Source organism: Otolemur garnettii, unplaced genomic scaffold (assembly GCF_000181295.1).
Source record: "Otolemur garnettii isolate 467f Iridium unplaced genomic scaffold, OtoGar3 scaffold00058, whole genome shotgun sequence".
Taxonomy (NCBI): domain Eukaryota; kingdom Metazoa; phylum Chordata; class Mammalia; order Primates; family Galagidae; genus Otolemur; species Otolemur garnettii.
Window position 1 is genome coordinate 10,352,242 of NW_003852453.1, and position 16,186 is coordinate 10,368,427.

General features: G+C 39.8%; 1 protein-coding gene across 2 annotated transcripts in view; it reads right to left on the reverse strand.

Annotated features, from left to right (window-relative positions):
• CSNK2A2 (casein kinase 2 alpha 2) overlaps positions 1 to 16,180 on the reverse strand; it is a 41,293-nt gene extending 25,113 nt beyond the window's left edge. Inside the window, exons 1-4 of one of the 2 annotated variants that reach the window (XM_003792587.3) lie at positions 16,073 to 16,180; positions 15,172 to 15,283; positions 4,225 to 4,326; positions 955 to 1,005 (exon numbers count right to left, since the gene is read on the reverse strand). In XM_003792587.3, coding sequence (XP_003792635.1) covers positions 955 to 1,005; positions 4,225 to 4,326; positions 15,172 to 15,283; positions 16,073 to 16,176 — 369 coding nt within the window. In that variant the 5' untranslated portion in view covers positions 16,177 to 16,180. The remainder of the gene's footprint in view (positions 1 to 954; positions 1,006 to 4,224; positions 4,327 to 15,171; positions 15,284 to 16,072) is intronic. The other variant, XM_023514770.1, reaches the window with a different exon arrangement.
• Positions 16,181 to 16,186: the final 6 nt, after the last annotated feature.

The window sequence follows — 16,186 nt, forward strand, 5'->3', positions numbered from 1 at the left end:
TAAAACAATAAAACTTATTATTTTGTAAGTCAAAATACTCTTTTGCTTATTTTTCACTGATTGATCTTGTTTTAGAGTGATTGAGAAAAAGTAAATGTAAAAATAAGGTTTTACTTTCATCCAAAAGCATCCCTCCTGACACTAACATCTTTCAATTCTGATTTGGTTTTGTCTCTAGCTTCTATTACAACAAAACCACCATTCTCCTACCCACTGAGGGGCAGCTACAATTAACTAAAAGTCCTCTTTAATATTGGTTTTCAGATTATGTTTTAAAAGGGGATTTCTACCATATCTAGTATGCCTAATCCCAAAAACCTTATCAGAAGTTAAGATTTTCACGTTTGAATAATAATAAAAACAAATTAATAAAGAACCTGTTTAAAACCATGCTTTCTGAATAAACTTCAAAGTCTAAAATAACATATACTATAAGTGTAAGAAAATGTAAAAAAACCCAAGATAGGGCTCTTCTAAAGCAGTGACTCTTCACTAGTTTTTCTGTATCATCTGCTCTGAACATAGCGTGCACGAACACCTACACACTCATTATTTGATAGCTTGAATACGATATATTTCCTCTTTTTCAAAGAGCTCTGTATCAGTTTAGTCATGTCAGCAAAGTTAAGATTTCTTATGAAAATCAAAGTTAATAACCACTCAAAACCATGTTGCCCCAAACAGGAGTGTTATATTACAGATGAAGCATTAGCTTAGACCCAGCTGAGCAGCTACTGCCGGAGTAAGCAAGATGAAGTGTAATGAGTAATGTCATCAAGTTAGGAAGTGTAACCACTCTCTGCATCCTGTACTCATGCTATAAGAAGTGCACTGTTATGTCCTACTCTCACCAGTGACATCTCTGGACCCTTGTGTTCTGACGTCAGCAGTACTTATCACCACCTCCACACACACCCCCATTAACCCCATGCCAGAAAGAAAAAGTATACGCACCTTAAAATCTGTATTATTGATATATTCAAATACCAAAGCTGGTGTCTTTGACTGTAAGAGAGAATATTAATGCTTTTTAAGTACCCAAACAATAATCAATATAATTTGCTTCTGCCACATGGACTATTCAAATCCCACTTAGACGAAAAAGGGATTTACTTTTCAGGGATAGGTTGTTACAAAACTGTCTTCATGAAAATTGACAGTATCTTAGAATTTATTTCAAAATAACTGGGGACAATGGGGCATGTGAGTACAGATGAACAAGGCTGGCCATAGGCCGGCTGACTGCTAAAGTTAAATAACATGTACAGGGAGGTTCGCTTCATTATTCACCTTACTTTCATAAATGGCTGAAACTTTTTTGTAATAAAGTGTTAAAAAAAAAAGAATGTATTCTTGAAATAACCTACCAATGGCTGATCAATGGTTGGCTATGTGAAGATTTACACTCTGCAGTGTTTCAGTTTGCTAACTACAAAAGGATAACACATTTTCATCTTGGTTTAGCAAGCCAGAGGCACTTGACAGAATTATTATAGGTCTTTTCAGGGTCCAAAAGAATAAAACCACCCATGAAATTATCAATATGCTACACTGTAAAATTACTGCCTTGGCTAGAGATCTTTAAAGACCATCTCACCTTACAAAGCAGAAGTGTTTCCAAAAAATTACATATAATCAAATATTTTTAAAGATCTTTTTTCTTCTTTGAGACAGAGTCTCATTTTGTCACCCTCAGTAGAGTGAATCCAACTCTTGGGCTTAAGTGCTTCTCTTGCCTCAGCCTCCTGAGTAACTGGGACTACAGGCGCCTGCCACAATGCCCCGCTATTTTTTGTTCCAATTCTTATTGCTGCTTTAGCTGGCCAGGACTGAGTTCGAACCCGCCACCCTTGGTATATGGGGCCAGCACCCTACCCACTGACCCACAGGCACCATCCTGAAGAACTAATCTTTAATCAATGAGTACAAAATGTTCAATATTTCCTGTAATATCTAGATTTTCAAATGTAGGATTTACATTTCATAATGTGAAATGGCAGTAATAAGCTTTCAAATTTGGGAGAAAAAGAGAGGCATAAAGGGTTATAGAAAGGAAAAAAAAATCATCTTGGAAATCTTTACCAGTGGCACTTTCACTCAAGGACCAGGTGAAAGTCACCTAGGAAACAGGCCACAGTGCACTCATGCCGAAACAACTCCTGCAGCAGCCCCGATAGCAGCCACAATCAAATGATTCTCAACTGGCCCAAAGTTCTAGGCCATCAGATCTCCTTATGGGACTGTGGAGTAAGCCTGATCCTTTAAAAGTCAGGGGTAAAGGAGTCTTTGATTTTCGTCATCTTAAATTTACTTGTCTTACATATCATGTAAAATGAACACACACTTTAAGTAACAAAGTACAAAAATGGCTTAAAAGACAGGTATCACTAAGTTCTGTTAACTTAAAAAACAAAAGCAAGATTAGATAATGCTCCTTTTATACTACCTACTGGCTTATATTTTAAAAATTCTTCTGAAATTCTTTTTTTTGAAACAGAGCCTCAAGCTGTTGCCCTGGGTAGAGTGCTGTGGCATCACAGCTCATAGCAACCTCCAACTCCTGGGCTCAAGCGAGTCTCCTGCCTCCGCCTCCCAAGTAGCTGGGACTACAGGCACTAGCCACAATGCCTGGCTAATTTTGGTTGCAGCCGTCATTGTTGTTTGGCGGGCTGGGCTGGTATTTGAACCCACCAGCTCAGGTGTATGTGCCTGGTGCCCCAGCCACTTGAGCCACAGGTGCGGAGCCTGAATTCTTATTTTTATATGGTGCTTATCTTAAATGGACAAGACTCATTTTTAATGCAGGCCATTTTCAAATATTAGGCAGTCCAGAGCCAATCCTTATAGAATCTGAGCTAATCAGGATGGGATATATTTTTAATGCCAATTAGACACATTCTGGCATACAACCACTCCTCCTTAGTCTTTTCAGAAGGAAAACAGAAAAAGGAAAACACTCCTTATTCTTCAGTTAAACAATACTGTGTAATCTTGGGCAAATTACTTAGCCTCCATAGACTTCTTATTCTCATTCTCATATAAGGCAGATGTACCCACCCCATGGAACTGTTGTGAGGATTAAATGACAAAACACAGTGCCTGGCACATGTAAACCCTCAATGCATGTTAGCTACTGTATTATGAAGATGTCTTTAGCAGAAAGAAGCAAAAACCTATTTTTTTTTTTTTTGAGACAGAGTCTTACTATGTCACCCTCAGTAGAGTGCCGTAGCGTCACAGCTCACAGCAACCTCAAACTCTTGGGCTTAAGTGAGTCTCTTGCCTCAGCCTCCCAAGTAGCTGTTACTATAGACACCTGCCACAATGCCTGGCTATTTTTTGGTTGTAATTGTCATTGTTGTTTAGCAGACTCAGGCCAGATTCTAACCCACCAGCCCCAGTGTATGTGGCCGGTGCCCTAACCACTGAACTACAGCCAAAGACTGAGCCAAAGACCTATTTCTTAAATAAACAAAAAACTATCACAGGAGAAAAGGGAAATATTTGAGGTAGAGCAAGCTGAGAACAGAAAAGGGATAGAAGTGGTACAGCAGTGGGTGAGAGGGAGCGGGTCCTTAACCTTAGTCAAAAGCACTTAAGATTAAGTTACTCTCCAGAGAGAGAAAACAAAATTAAACAGCACATCTAAAATAGCTAAAAATTAAGCATTAACAAAAATATTTAGTTGCATATACACATACACTATGAGCCCTAATGGCAGATGCTGAATTAAAGACTAGTTTGAGCAACAGTAAGACTTCTTCCTCAACCATCCATGGCCTGGGAGGGCTGTGACCAGCTCAGCTCTCATTACCAGGTGTCTACATGGAGATATCCCACATACCCTGTGCAGATTCAGAGTTTCAAATGCCACACTTACTTAAGTAAGGATAAAATAATACAAACTGCCAGCAACAAGCTTTCAAAATTAGGGGGGAAGCAGAGGCTTAAAGGAGACACCCAGCAAACATTTGTGGGTTGAATCAAAATAATGAGGTAACAAACCTAGGACAGGGCTTCTTTGTGGTACACTATTAGGTTCCAAAAAAGTGGTGGTGGCTATACCATCATTGGGCCACTGTGATTTTTTTCTAGTTTTCACAACCATTCAGAAGTAAAGACAAACACTACACTATACAATCATTTGAGGTTCTGTGTGTTAACAACCCTCCCATATCCCTACCCCAGCCTGCTAGTACTCCCCCACAACCATTAGGCACCTACCACAGGGTCCTTTACAGTGTCAATCAGCTTAATGATATTTGTTCCACCACGAAGATTCTCCAGAATCTTAACCTCTCGTTTTATCTTCTTTTTCTTCACTGGCTTAAATACACAAGAGTAATCAGAAGTGAGATTCTTTTTGAAGTTAATAAGATAAATAAAATTTTAAAACACTGTTAGCCAATCAAATGAATACTGTGCTATGCTGTACAGTGTACTGTGTTAAAAAGCAAGCCTAAATTAGAAGGAAAAATACTCTGAGATTAAATTGGCTTGCCCGTAAGAACTTTTAACATTAAATATTCTACAGTCTCATCCAGCTTATGTGTCAAGATCTTTTAAGTAGTTACAGTTAGGGCACTTAAAAATTTGACACCCATGTCATACTTTAAAAATAAAATACTCCGTTACTAGATAACTGCCAAATGAAAATGTTATAGCTCTGAACAGCTGTATATAACACATTCACAAATGGAAAAACTGAAACAAAATGGTGAGACACCTGCTCTTCCAATGAGTAACATGTAATTTTGTCTTCCACCAGTGAAAGACCAGTTCACTGACATCAAGTTACAAACTTGTTTCCCAGCTGCTGGCTTCCATTTCCTGTCACCACTCCCATTTCCTTAATATTTAGAATCTGAAATCAGTACAGAGCCAATACTGTTTCCCAGCATCTCCCACTCCCAAAGAAAGAGATGTTGGATCAGCAAACAAGAAAAGTGATCTCTGATACTGTAGTGATTCAAAAGTTCTTTTAACCTTTGGTCTGCTGGAAACAAAAATTAGACTTATTAGAAATATATTACGTATGTACATTTTATCTTGTTGTAGAGTCTGAAGAATAAAAGTAGTTCTGAAAAAAATATGTCGAGGCTGGGCACAGGGGCTCATGTCTGTAATCCCAGCCAAGGTAGGTGGATTGCTTGAGCTCACAAGTTTGAGACCAGCCTGAGCAAGAGTGAGATCCTGTCTCTAAAAAATAGCTGGCTGTTGTGGCAGGTACCTGTAGTTTCAGCTACTTGGGAGGATGAGGCAACAGGGTCACTTGAACCCAAGAGTTTGAGGTTGCTATGAGCTAACGACACCACGGCATTCTACGGGGGTAAGAAAGTGAGACTCTGTCTCAAAAAAAATAAGTCTATCACAATCAAGTATGCTCTATAAGGCACTTAGAACAATGATGGCCAATAAGTACCCAATAATGTTAGTTTTGCTATTTTCAAAGTTTCAATAATAATTTGTTATTTAGTAATAACTTATATTTAATCCTCACAAAACCTCTATGTAACAGACTTAGCAAAGTTGAGCTATTTGCCCAAGGTCACACAGCTAAGAGTGGGGGCAGAATCAAGGCTAGGTGGTCTGATTCTGAATGCCACGCTCTTAGTCACTGTGCTTTTGCTTCCCAACGGTGGCTAATGGGAGAAATGTACTAAGGAAAAGGAGTATTCCATCACTGAGACACTGTTATAACAGTACAAGCAAAGAGAGGCCATCGGGTTTGCTGTACAACAGTAAGACAAGATTTAAAAAGCCTGTGTGTGGTATGTGGTGGTGGTGAGAGGGGGAAAATGTAACATACACATGTGCCAGAGAAACCTTTATCTTTTGTTGGTCACTAAGCTACAGCTTTGAACACATAATAAAACAGACAGGGAGAGCCTACAAAACGCAGAGACTACAAAACTGCATCACCTATAACAGGGTGCTCAACCAGAGACTGGAGTCTTGCTGCCATGACGGTGCTGACTCCCCATTCTGCCAGGGTTCCAGCTGAGCAGATCTGGCTGCTGTGCCACTTCCCTATCACCACTTAGAAACTTTACTCCTTAGTGCCTTTTCATCTTTAGGGAACTCAAAATTTTAGGAAAATGAAATACCGTATAACTCAATCAAAAAATAGCCAGAGAAGGACATACAAAAAAATAGCCCGTAAGCTTAAAAAATGTTGATATCATAAAAGAGACTGAGCAACTGTTCCAGATTACAAAAATGTGACAACTGAATGTAACACCTGCTCTGGGATTTTTTTCTTTTTTGCTCTAAAGAACACCATAAGGATAATTTTTGAGGTCAGCCTGGACAATATAGCAAGACTCTGTCTCTACAAAAAATTAAATAATTAGCCAGGTGTGATATGTGCCTGTAGTCCCAGCTATTCAGGAGGCTGAGGCAGGAGGATCACTTGACCCCAGGAGTTTGAGGTACAGTGAACTACAATGCCAGTGCACCAGCCTAGGTGACAGAGCAAGACTCTCTTTAAAAAAAAAACCTGTCAGGATATTTGGCAAATGTGAATGAGGTCTATAGATCAGCTAATAGCACTGTATCAATGTGAATTTCTGATATTTGAACATGGAACTGTATAATTATATAAAACATTATAGGAAATACACACTAAAGTCTCTAGAGATAACTAATTTTTTTGCAAACACCTCAGAAAAATACACAAAATATAATTACATAGATTATATATGTACATATTCATGTAAACACACAAACAAATGTGCATACAGTAGAACCTCTGTAAGTTGACCACCCAAGGGACTGTAACAAATTGGTCAACATAAGCAATTAGGCCTACTGTACTGATAGGTACACATACCACATGTCTGGTCTATGAAAAAGAGATCAACTTAAGGAGGTAGGTGGTCAACTATGAAGGTTCCACTATGTATGTGACAGAGACAGGATAAAGTAAATGTTAAAATTTGAGAATGTGAATTCTTATAACTTTTCTATAAGTCTGAAATCATTAAGAAGTTAAAAGAAAAATAAAAGTTGGATATCCTATAAATTCAGCCAATGCTACCTATATAGTCAATGCCTTTTAAGAAAATTCTAGGCTCGGCGCCTGTGGCTTAAGCGGCTAAGGTGCCAGCCACATACACCTAAGGTGACGGGTTCGAATCCCCAGCCTGGGCCCGCCAAACAACAATGATGGCTGCAACTAAAAAATGGCCAGGCGTTGTGGCGGGCGCCTGTAGTCCCAGCTACTTGGGAGCCTGAGGCAGGAGACTCGCTTGAGCCCAGGAGTTGGAGGTTGCTGTGAGCGTGATGCCATGGCACTCTACCCAGGGGGATAGCTTGAGGCTCCGTCTCAAAAAAAAAAAAAAAAAAAAGAAAAGAAAAGAAAATTCTAGAGCTGCATCCACTTCTGGAATGCAGCTACAAATCTGTGGGAAGGGTAAGAGGAAAAAACTCTGCAGCCAGACACCCCAAAACCTCTTCTACTTCTAACACTTTACAGGGGTAATCCATTAAATAAGTTGCTTCTGTGGTGCTGTCCCATATAGTCTTGAGTTACTCTCCTGTTATTTAGCAACGGGCCAGACCAGCAGATTGTTCCTGGACAACCCAGTTAAGATTAAGCTACCTTCAGTATGTTTAGAGGCGTCCTATGGAGCACCTGAAACATATTTTGCTACCTCTCACCTGTCCAACAACTTCCTGAACTAGAGACTGGGAAGAGTAGGGCAATTCTGAAGTGGCATGACAGAGTCCTGGAGCAGCTAGAGTCCTCATGAGAGCCCACAGACTATGAATGAGGAAGGTGATCTACATACAGTCCAGAACGCTCCCCTCAAAGCATCAAGAATCAGGCTACAAGTAGCTCCCTTCAGCCTCAGTTTATTCCTCCAAATCTGAGATGCTCCAGAAACTAAACCACCAAGGAGCTACAAGGAAGTGAAAGTGATTGTTTTAATTCTACAAACCGGAATCAAAGAGAAAAAGTTAGGATCCCTAAAGGAAGACTGTGGGCATCCTAAAGAAAACTACCAATTACACACAAAGAAGAAAATACACACATTTCCATGATAATCTCATAAGTTCACCTCTTACATTACAAAAAGGTCTCCCACCTGGAGACCAATTACTTGTTCTAATTCAGAGAATATCTAAATGAACATGGTGTTTAGAAGATTCAAAGTGAATCAATTTAGCTATTGTACAAACCACCCTGCAAAATAGTTTCAAGTAATAAATAAATTTTGGCACATACCTAAAGAGAATATTTAAGGGGGAAAGTACCCATTTAAAATTTTCTATACATGAGCTCTGAAAAATGAAAAAAAGAAAAAATATCTTTTCAGAAGGTTGTTGCTTATGTGGTGATCAGTTCTCGCTATTCAGGAAAAACTTGTTCAAACTAAATCAAGAGAAAGGTGCTGATCTCTTTCCCATTTATTCTCATTTAAAAATTTTAAAAAACAAATTTAGTGACAAAATTAAGTTAGTAATCTCTCCTATTTATTTACTCAGAGCTGCTAAAGAAAAAAAAAGCCAGACTTGAGAATTATTTCAACTACTTGCATTAACTGTGATTGAACTTACAAACTTACATCTACCAAAGGTGTAAAAATTATGACCATAACAAATTCCAGAAACTATTAACAGGTAAAGACTCAATTAAATTTCCTCCGACCACAACTGAATGAATGAATGAAAGACAGGCAGGAATACAGTTCACAACTTTCAGATGTGAAGTTACTTTTACTCTACCAAACCAATGACAGCACGACTAAGATACTGTTATCATCACAATGGTTGCCAGGAATGCAGAAGGATGGAGTAAGGCAGAAAGTCCTGCCTGAATGATGATGTATATTACCTTGTTAGCGTCTCCAAAACTCACTGCACCTGACCGAAATATAAATACTACCTGAGCAATGCAATTTCTTCATGGCAAGTTTTCCTCTAATCTTTCCAGTCTCACATCCCAATTACATTATCAACTCCTTACGGGTAATTATTTCTTCTCAGGATTTTAAAAGGCGAGGCATGAAATCAAAATGACAGCCATATACCACTTTGCAAACGTTAGGATGGCTACTATCAAGACAACAGAAAATAACAAGTGCTAACAAAGATGTGAAGAAATAAGAACCTCTGTAGTTTGTTGATGGGAACGTAAAATGGCACTGCCACTGCGGGAAGGTCCTCAAAAACTTAAAAATAGAATTACCTTATAATCTAGCAATTCCACTTCTGAGACTTACTACACCCAATACCACTACACCCAAAAGAAATAGGGTCTTGCAGAAGTATTTGTACACTTTTGTTCAAAGCATTATTCACAACAGCTGAAACATGAAAGCAACTCAAATGTCCACCGACGTATGAGTGGATAAACAAAATGTGGTACATACATACAATGGAAAATTAATTTGGTCTTAAAAAGGAAGGAAATTCTGACGCATGCTGCAACAGGGATGACTCTTGATGACATTAAGCTATGTGAAATAAGTCAGTCACAAAAGGACAAACACTGTATGATTCCACTTACGTGAGGTCTCTAGAAAAGTCACATTCATAGAAACAGGCAGCAGGATGGTGGCTGCCAGGGGATGAGGGGAGGGAGGAACAGGAGTTACTGTTTAATGAATAGAGTTTCAGTTTTACAAGATCAAAAAGAATTATGGGGGTGGTGGTGGTGATGGTTGCACAACATCATGAATACATTTAAATACTACTAAACCATACACTTAAAAATGGTTACGATGGTAAATTTTGTACCTTTCATATGTATTTTAACATAAAAAAAAAACTGGGGGCAAAAGTGGCAAGACACAAAGCAGGCCTTTTGAATTTCATCAAGAGAATGTTACGTTTTTACTCCTAGTTCTGCCTCTTATTCCCTCACATGAGTATTATTAACAAAGTTTTTCTTGAGGACACTGAGGCACAGAGTCTAAATACATTTGGTTAATGTCACAGAGCTTCTAAATGTTGAAATGAACATCTGAATCCAGCAGTCTACCTCCTGGGCCATACTCTTCCAGGAAAGAAAAACGTTTTGTAGATTACTAAACATTGTCATCTACTTTTCTTCTGATTCTCCCAACAACTTTGTGGGTTAAATAAGATATATGCCTATTTTACCAATGAGAAAACAGAGCCAAGTGGTATAAATGAAGGAGCTAGTTATGGAACCCAAGACTTCTAAGTCCATTTAGAGCACTTCTTACACTGTATCACCCTGAGTATGAAGTGGCAGATACTGAAATTGTACCGATGAAAATGGGTACTCTACATCAAAATATTCTTTTCACTCATGGTTCACTTTTTTTTTTTAGACAGAGCCTCAAGCTATCCCCCTGGGTAGAGTGCCATGGCATCACGCTCACAGCAACCTCCAACTCCTGGGCTCAAGCGAGTCTCCTGCCTCAGCCTCCCAGGTAGCTGGGACTACAGGTGCCCGCCACAACGCCTGGCCATTTTTTGGTTGCAGCCATCATTGTTGTTTGGCGGGCCCAGGCTGGGGACTCGAACCTGCCACCTTAGGTGTATGTGGCTGGCGCCTTAGCCGTTTGAGCCACAGGCGCCGAGCCCACGGTTCACTTTTGAATAAATTCTACGTTAAAGAGATAACTGTTAACTCAAAAATCTGGCAAGTGATCATGATAATACCTGGAGAAACCATGCTTACTGAGGCTTCAAACCAAGAATAAACAGTATCTCACTTATGCCTGAAACACGTTACTGTGGTTACAAATCATTGAGACCCCCTGCCTGGATCTCTATTGTTCTCTGGGTCTTCCTGATTCCATACTTCTAACTAGCAACTCACCAAAGTCAAATACTTCCTTTGAGAAGAGTAACTCCAAACTCATTGGAAACAAATTAATTTCATCTGATTTCTAGCAAGTTCCTCCTCAATCCTTCCCAGACAGTTCACTACATCAAGAAGTCAATGTCCTAACAATGCTCCTAAATCTACCAAGACTCCATGACAGGTATACCGGGGCCCTAAACTCAGTGTTTCCAGCCCTAACCACGTGACCCTGAGCAAATGACAGCCTTTCTGTGTCATGGCTCATACATAGAAAGTGTTTGGTTTCCAACAGTTTATAAACTCCCATGTTCTGTGGGACTACACTCTTCATCAGTGATACCACAACCACATATTAGAAACAGCCTAGTTCACATGTGATTTTTTAACATTTATATTATTTTAATATTAATAATGTTTTAACTGCTTTTATTCCATGAAACATTTGTAAAAACTAGAATTTATAAACATTTAAGATATAAACCACAAATGGGTTGCTTCAAGATGTTTTCGTACATAAGCCTAAGTGGAGGGTAAAAAACCTACTGAAGAAAGGAGAAATGAAGGCTCAAACACCCTTTGATATAAAGATCACCAGCTCACTGTGAAGTTACTAAGAAGGATCTGGCATCAATGCTCATCCTTCTTTTGACACTACCTCCTACAACACGACATTTTAAAAATATCTATAAACAAATATGCTAAACATACTTGAAAAACAAATTTTTTTTTTTTTTTAGACAGAGCCTCAAGCTGTCCCCCTGGGTAGAGTGCCATGGCATCACGCTCACAGCAACCTCCAACTCCTGGGCTCAAGCGAGTCTCCTGCCTCAGGCTCCCAAGTAGCTGGGACTACAGGCGCCCGCCACAACGCCCGGCTATTTTTTGGTTGCAGCCGTCATTGTTGTCTGGCGAGTCCGGGCTGGGGATTCGAACCCGCCACCTTAGGTGTACGTGGCTGGCGCCTTAGCCGGTTGAGCTATAGGCGCCAAGCCGAAAAACAAATTTTAATACTACCATTCTTTCTTTTAAGCTTAAGAATTAATTTCTTAGGGAAAAATGGACTGTCAAGCACTTATAAAATGAGACTATTACTAGTAAGCCTTATATGGGCTTCCAACTCATTGTAGGAATGGTTCAAAATGCTGTACATTTGTTTTTTAAAAATAGTATTGCTTGGCTCAGTGCCTATAGCACCAGCTACGTACACCGAAGCTGGCGGGTGGGTTCGAATCCAGCCGGGGGCCTGCCAAACAATGATAACTACAACCAAAAAATGGCTGTGCGTTCTGACAGGAGCCTGTAGTCCCAACTACTTGGGACTCTTAAGACCAAGAGTTTGAGGTTGCTGTGAGCTGTGGCACCACAGCACTCTACCCAAGGCAACACAGTGAAACTCTGTCTCAAAGAAAAAAAAAGGATTGCTTCTTGCACAATCCTTAGGCAATTAAAAAAAACAGTGTTACTCTTGACTCCTATTCAAGACATAGCACTTTAAATTGAAAGATCTCAAGGACCCCAAGAAGTACTGAAATCCACATACATAGTGTCCACTAAATGACAAAAATTATCAAAAATGGCCAAATGCTTTTATTTCTGTGTATGCCTTTCTAAGAGATACTACAAAGGAACTGAAGAATTGATTTTTCAGAATCAAAAGATGACACTTATGGCACTAAAGCAGGTTTCTGCCTTGCTATATATATAAATCCTTACCATCCTTTCACTCTTTTTCTCTTTTCTCCTCAAAACAGTTTCTATCAAAAAAGATATACCCTCTCTATTAATTGGACAGTTTTAAGGTTTTAGCCCCAGAATTTCACTTAAGGATGGACAGTAAAATTTTACTCACCATTTTCTAAATTCTTACACCTTAATAACCAAATTTATTATGATAAATAAATACTTAGAAAACTACTGATGCAAATTAAATGATGTGAAATTCTTCTGTGGTCACTCTTCATCCAACCATTCTCACATGTTGGAAATAACTGATAAGAAATGTAATTGACTAAAAAAGAAGACAGCTGGCCCTCAAGGAATGTATCTAGATTCCTATGTGTGCAATACACAGGTACATTAATTCAACCGCAATTCTGCAGCTGAAATGTAGTAAGCTTATATGAAAAGGAAGCCTTTTCTAGATTCCGCCAAATTATGAGCAGCTGGTAAGTTATTAAGGACCTAATTTACTATGACCAAATGGCACAAAAGCAGATATTAGTCATAATTTCAACTTATCTGAATAAAGAAGCACAACTTGGGATAAAGACCCTGTTCTTTTTTAAAAATACTTTTAATTCACTGTACCAACAAAACTGCAACAATACCACTAGTGGTTTCTCACCCCATGCTTGACATAACAAAATCTGGACAGAAATGCTACAGGGCTTCGAAGAATGTAAAGAAGTAAACGTAGTTTTCATCATCAGTGGAAACAAGGTGGTTCAGGCTACACCATGAAAAGAAACCGTGTTGAAAAGAACCCAGAAACACTTCACTAGAGTATCAAAGAAGCCCTACTTCTTATTCCAGAACACTAGAACTTCTGTGCTCAATGTTAAGATCCTACAATCCAATGCTAAAATGAGTGGTAAGAAACAAAAAGAAATAGGAAACAGGAGTTTCAACTAAGGGTCATTTTAACATAATGATCTTAGATAAGTCTCTTCCAGCCGAGATCTCTTATTTGTAAAAATAATCTACAACAGCTTCCTCACTGGGTTCCTAACATATCCTGAGGATCTTTAGAGCAAGAGAAAAACTATTCAGCAACTGACCCTATGAATTTCTTTACAAGGATGACTAAAGAACAATGTGATGCTTTCTTAAATGAACACAATGGTATTTATACAAATACCTGAATGCTGTTCCTTCTAAAAAGATAACACAGGAAATTGCACATTTATTCTAAAATTCTGCCACTGCACAAAAGTTTTAGGTATTTTTCTGAAACAGCTTTAGAGTCAGGAATTCATTTTTCTGAATGTATAGCAATGGAACATGGATATTCCTAATTTCAGTTTATGCCTTGCTTACTTCTTAGGAAGATGTCAAGCATCTTATATTAAAAAACATGTTCTTTTATATACATAAAGAAAATGTAGTTTCCCCCAGGCAACTTCTCTGAAGGGAACATTTCTTTAAACAATTATGCTTTTTTTTTTTTTAAGACTCTGTGATTTCAGGTGCAACTGACATTGAGGGAAGAGGGAGTCGGACTCCTTACCTGCAACATCAGTTCCCTACTTCTTATCCCCAGTGTTCAACAGCACAAATGAGTCTGCCTATTTCTCTTTACTGTAATTCTGTTCTTTTATCACTAGGCTAGGATGGTACTGAGTGATGGAGCTGATTATTTTTCTGAGAGGTTATTACCAGAAAGCATAAGCCTGACCCCTCATATTAAACAGGGATTACCTACACAGCTGCCCTACCACACAAAAAAACAGCTTTTCAATCCCACAGAACCTCTGCAAAATGGCCACACTGGAAATCATGTATACATAAAGGCACTTGTTATCATTCTCCCCTCAATCTTTCACTTAAATGACATGTACACATGTTAAATGATCTGGCAATAATGAGCTCATCAGAGGCTCTAAGTATTACTTTTTAGTATACCCTATAAAACATTAAAGCTACACAGTCAGTTACCTGAAGAACAATTTAGCCACTTTTTCATGCTCATTAAAATCATGTCTTCAAGAGATAATAAAAGGCATCATTATCAAACTGAGACCGCTAAACCAGATACAAAGTCATGTTCCAATTATTATTTTAGTGATCATAAGTGTACCCTTCTACTATTCCAAATTTCACTTTTACTAGCTGATAAGCAACAATGGCTCACTGGTTCCCCAACCTGGCTTCCCAGCACTAAGGGCTCACTATATTCGCCCCACCTGAAATTTACAGCCAAAGGAGAACAAGTAATTATCCCAAGGAGTTTCCCTCCACTTGGGCTTCAAACTCATCTCTGAAGCCACTCCAATTTTTCCCAGCTTTCTTTCTGGAATAACAGAGCACCAGGAGTAATAAACACAGCCCTCAAGGAGCCCTTAAATTAATGGAATCTCCATCAAAAAGCTTCTCTTTCTTTTGAATGTCTATTTATTTTGTTGCAAATGAAACTCTTTCAGAATTTTTGCCTTGGGTGTCCATAAATTACATTTTAGAACAAGGATGTTCCTGAATTATGCTTAGATTTGAGACCAGTCTGTATATTTTCTTGAAAGATACAGGAAACAGAATGGGAGAAGCAATAAAGAGACATCAGACAGAAGATACATAAAATCTGAACTTGCACTGCTCTTTCTAGACCATGCTGGGATAGTTTATAGCCTTCACACCTGCCGGGGGGAATGTTACATGCCACTCTGGACACTCACCTTGAGAATTTTTACAACCACTCTCTCATTGTTGGTGATGTTAATGGCCTCAAATACTTCACTGTATTTTCCCCGACCAAGTTTTCGAACCAGTTGGTAGTCATCTTGATTACTGTGAAAGGCAAAAAACACACATAAATGCCAGGATTTGGGATTAACCAAGCCTATGCCCATTGTACAGTCCATTCAGCCACTTCCATTAATCAAACACTTGGAAGTGTCCATACATCAGCCACAACTCATTCCCTAAATGAAAGCTACAACATAAACTTGGCTCCCTTAACTCTGCAGAGCTCCTACCTAATTGGTTGCTCATAACTTTGGGAGATGGGGTAGCAGAACGACAAACTAGAGGGGACAGAAAAGCATCTATCCTGGAAGCCCAGAGGATGCTTCCTCTGTCCATGGCTTCACAACACCTGCTTCACAGCCCGAAGGCAGACAGTGCCCACTGTGAGAATCTGGACGTGTTTAAGTAATTCCCTCCCACCTAGCTTCATTTCAGACAACGAAGAAGGCAGAGAATTTTAATAGCTCAGGAAGACAGTTGTCGACTTCCCACCTCAGTACAAACCCCAAAGTGTTAAGGTGGAAGAGCTACTCTCCCTCACTTCCACCAGGCCCTGATCCCTGCACCCTCCACTTGTTCCCCCACTATGAAAGCATTACTTGGGTAGGGGAAGGGGTGCGCAAAGCGGGGAGAAAGGGACAACACGGGGGGTGGGGTGAGGAAAGGACATGTGCGAGATGGGGGCCTCTGCCTCCCATCGCAGACCCACGGAAGTGCCGGCCCCGAGGGGCGAGCAGGCAGACAGATCACACCGGCCGAACGCGGTTTGAAGGGGGCGGCCTAGCGGAGAAGGGGGTTAGCGGGCCCAGCGGGGGGCGGCGGCAGCTTTACCCCCAGCTCGGGGCGTGAGACTCATAGTCCCAGTACTCGCGGCTCCTCAGGCTGTTCACCTCGGCGTAGACCCGGGCCCTGCTGCCCGCGGCCGGGCCGGGCATGGCGGGCGGG